We start from the raw sequence: 1,127 nt of genomic DNA, 5'->3' as shown, positions 1-1,127 counted from the left end.
TTAACAATGTCATATAAAATCATAGTTCAAACAAACAAAATTCAAAATAAAATAACATGAATCCAAGAAAATAAAGTTTTATTCTTAAATGACCATAAACGACTCTAAGTATTAATTATTCCCTTTAGGGGTGGTGAGGAAATCAGCAACTTCCAGGTAAGTTGTATCGCCACAATCAAAGTCACCTTCGCCATCTTCGTACACAAGATTTGTTTCTACTTTATTTCTCTTTTGCTTTAATGATTGTTGATAGAGCTCAACCAGGTGTTTTAGTAAACGACATGTACGAGACCAATGACATTTTCCTCCACATCGATAACATACATTGGTCACATTCTCGCTTTTATCTTTCTCTTGTTTGTTACCATCTTTATTGTCCTACTTCTGGTGTGGATACGAGTTCTTGAAAGAACCACATCGGCCTCGGCCTCGACCATATCTATATCCACGTTCACGTCCACGTCCTTGACCACGTCCTCGACCACTATTGTTGGCATGATATTTTTCTTTCCCATTATGGGATGTCACATTCGCTTTAGGGAATGGAGTAGAACCAGTTGGACGTGATTTATGATTTTTCATCAATAACTCGTTATTTTGCTCAGCCACAAGGAGACAAGATACAAGTTCAAAATATTTCTTAAATCCCTTTTCACGGTATTGTGTCTGCAGGACAATGTTATTTGCGTGAAAGGTAGAGTATGTTTTCTCTAGCATTTCTGCATCAGTGATTTTCTCTCCACATAATTTCAATTGTGAAGTAATTCTGAACATAGCTGAGTTATATTCACTTACAGACTTAAAGTCTTGTAGTTTTAAATGTAACCAGTCATAACGAGCTTTAGGTAATATCACAGTTTTCTGGTGGTCATATCTTTCCTTTAGATTACTCCAAAGGACTTGTGGATCCTTTACAGTCAAGTACTCTATCTTAAGACCTCATGGAGGTGATGGCGAAGAAATATCATAGCCTTAGCTTTGTTTTGACTTGTTGCTTTATTTCCTTGTTTGATTGTTTCACCAAGGTCTTTTGCATCTAAGTGAATTTCAGCATCTGACACCCAAGACAAATAGTTCTTTCCAGTAATATCAAGGGGCACAAATTCAAGTTTTGTAAGATTCGACAT

The 1,127-nt window shown here is 36.4% G+C and overlaps 1 protein-coding gene across 1 annotated transcript; it reads right to left on the bottom strand.

The window, feature by feature from the left end:
* Window positions 1–378: 378 nt before the first annotated feature.
* On the bottom strand, window positions 379–1,127 carry LOC130461652 (uncharacterized). The gene is made up of 2 exons (XM_056829810.1): window positions 939–1,127; window positions 379–666 (listed from the first exon to the last, which is right to left on the bottom strand). Exons 1-2 carry the CDS (start codon window positions 1,125–1,127, stop codon window positions 379–381), a joined length of 477 nt encoding a protein of 158 aa, XP_056685788.1.

Source organism: Spinacia oleracea, chromosome 5, assembly GCF_020520425.1.
Source record: "Spinacia oleracea cultivar Varoflay chromosome 5, BTI_SOV_V1, whole genome shotgun sequence".
In the NCBI taxonomy this organism is placed as follows: Eukaryota; Viridiplantae; Streptophyta; class Magnoliopsida; order Caryophyllales; family Amaranthaceae; genus Spinacia; species Spinacia oleracea.
Note: the sequence above shows the minus strand (reverse complement) of the source record. Positions and strands in the feature narration are given on the sequence as shown.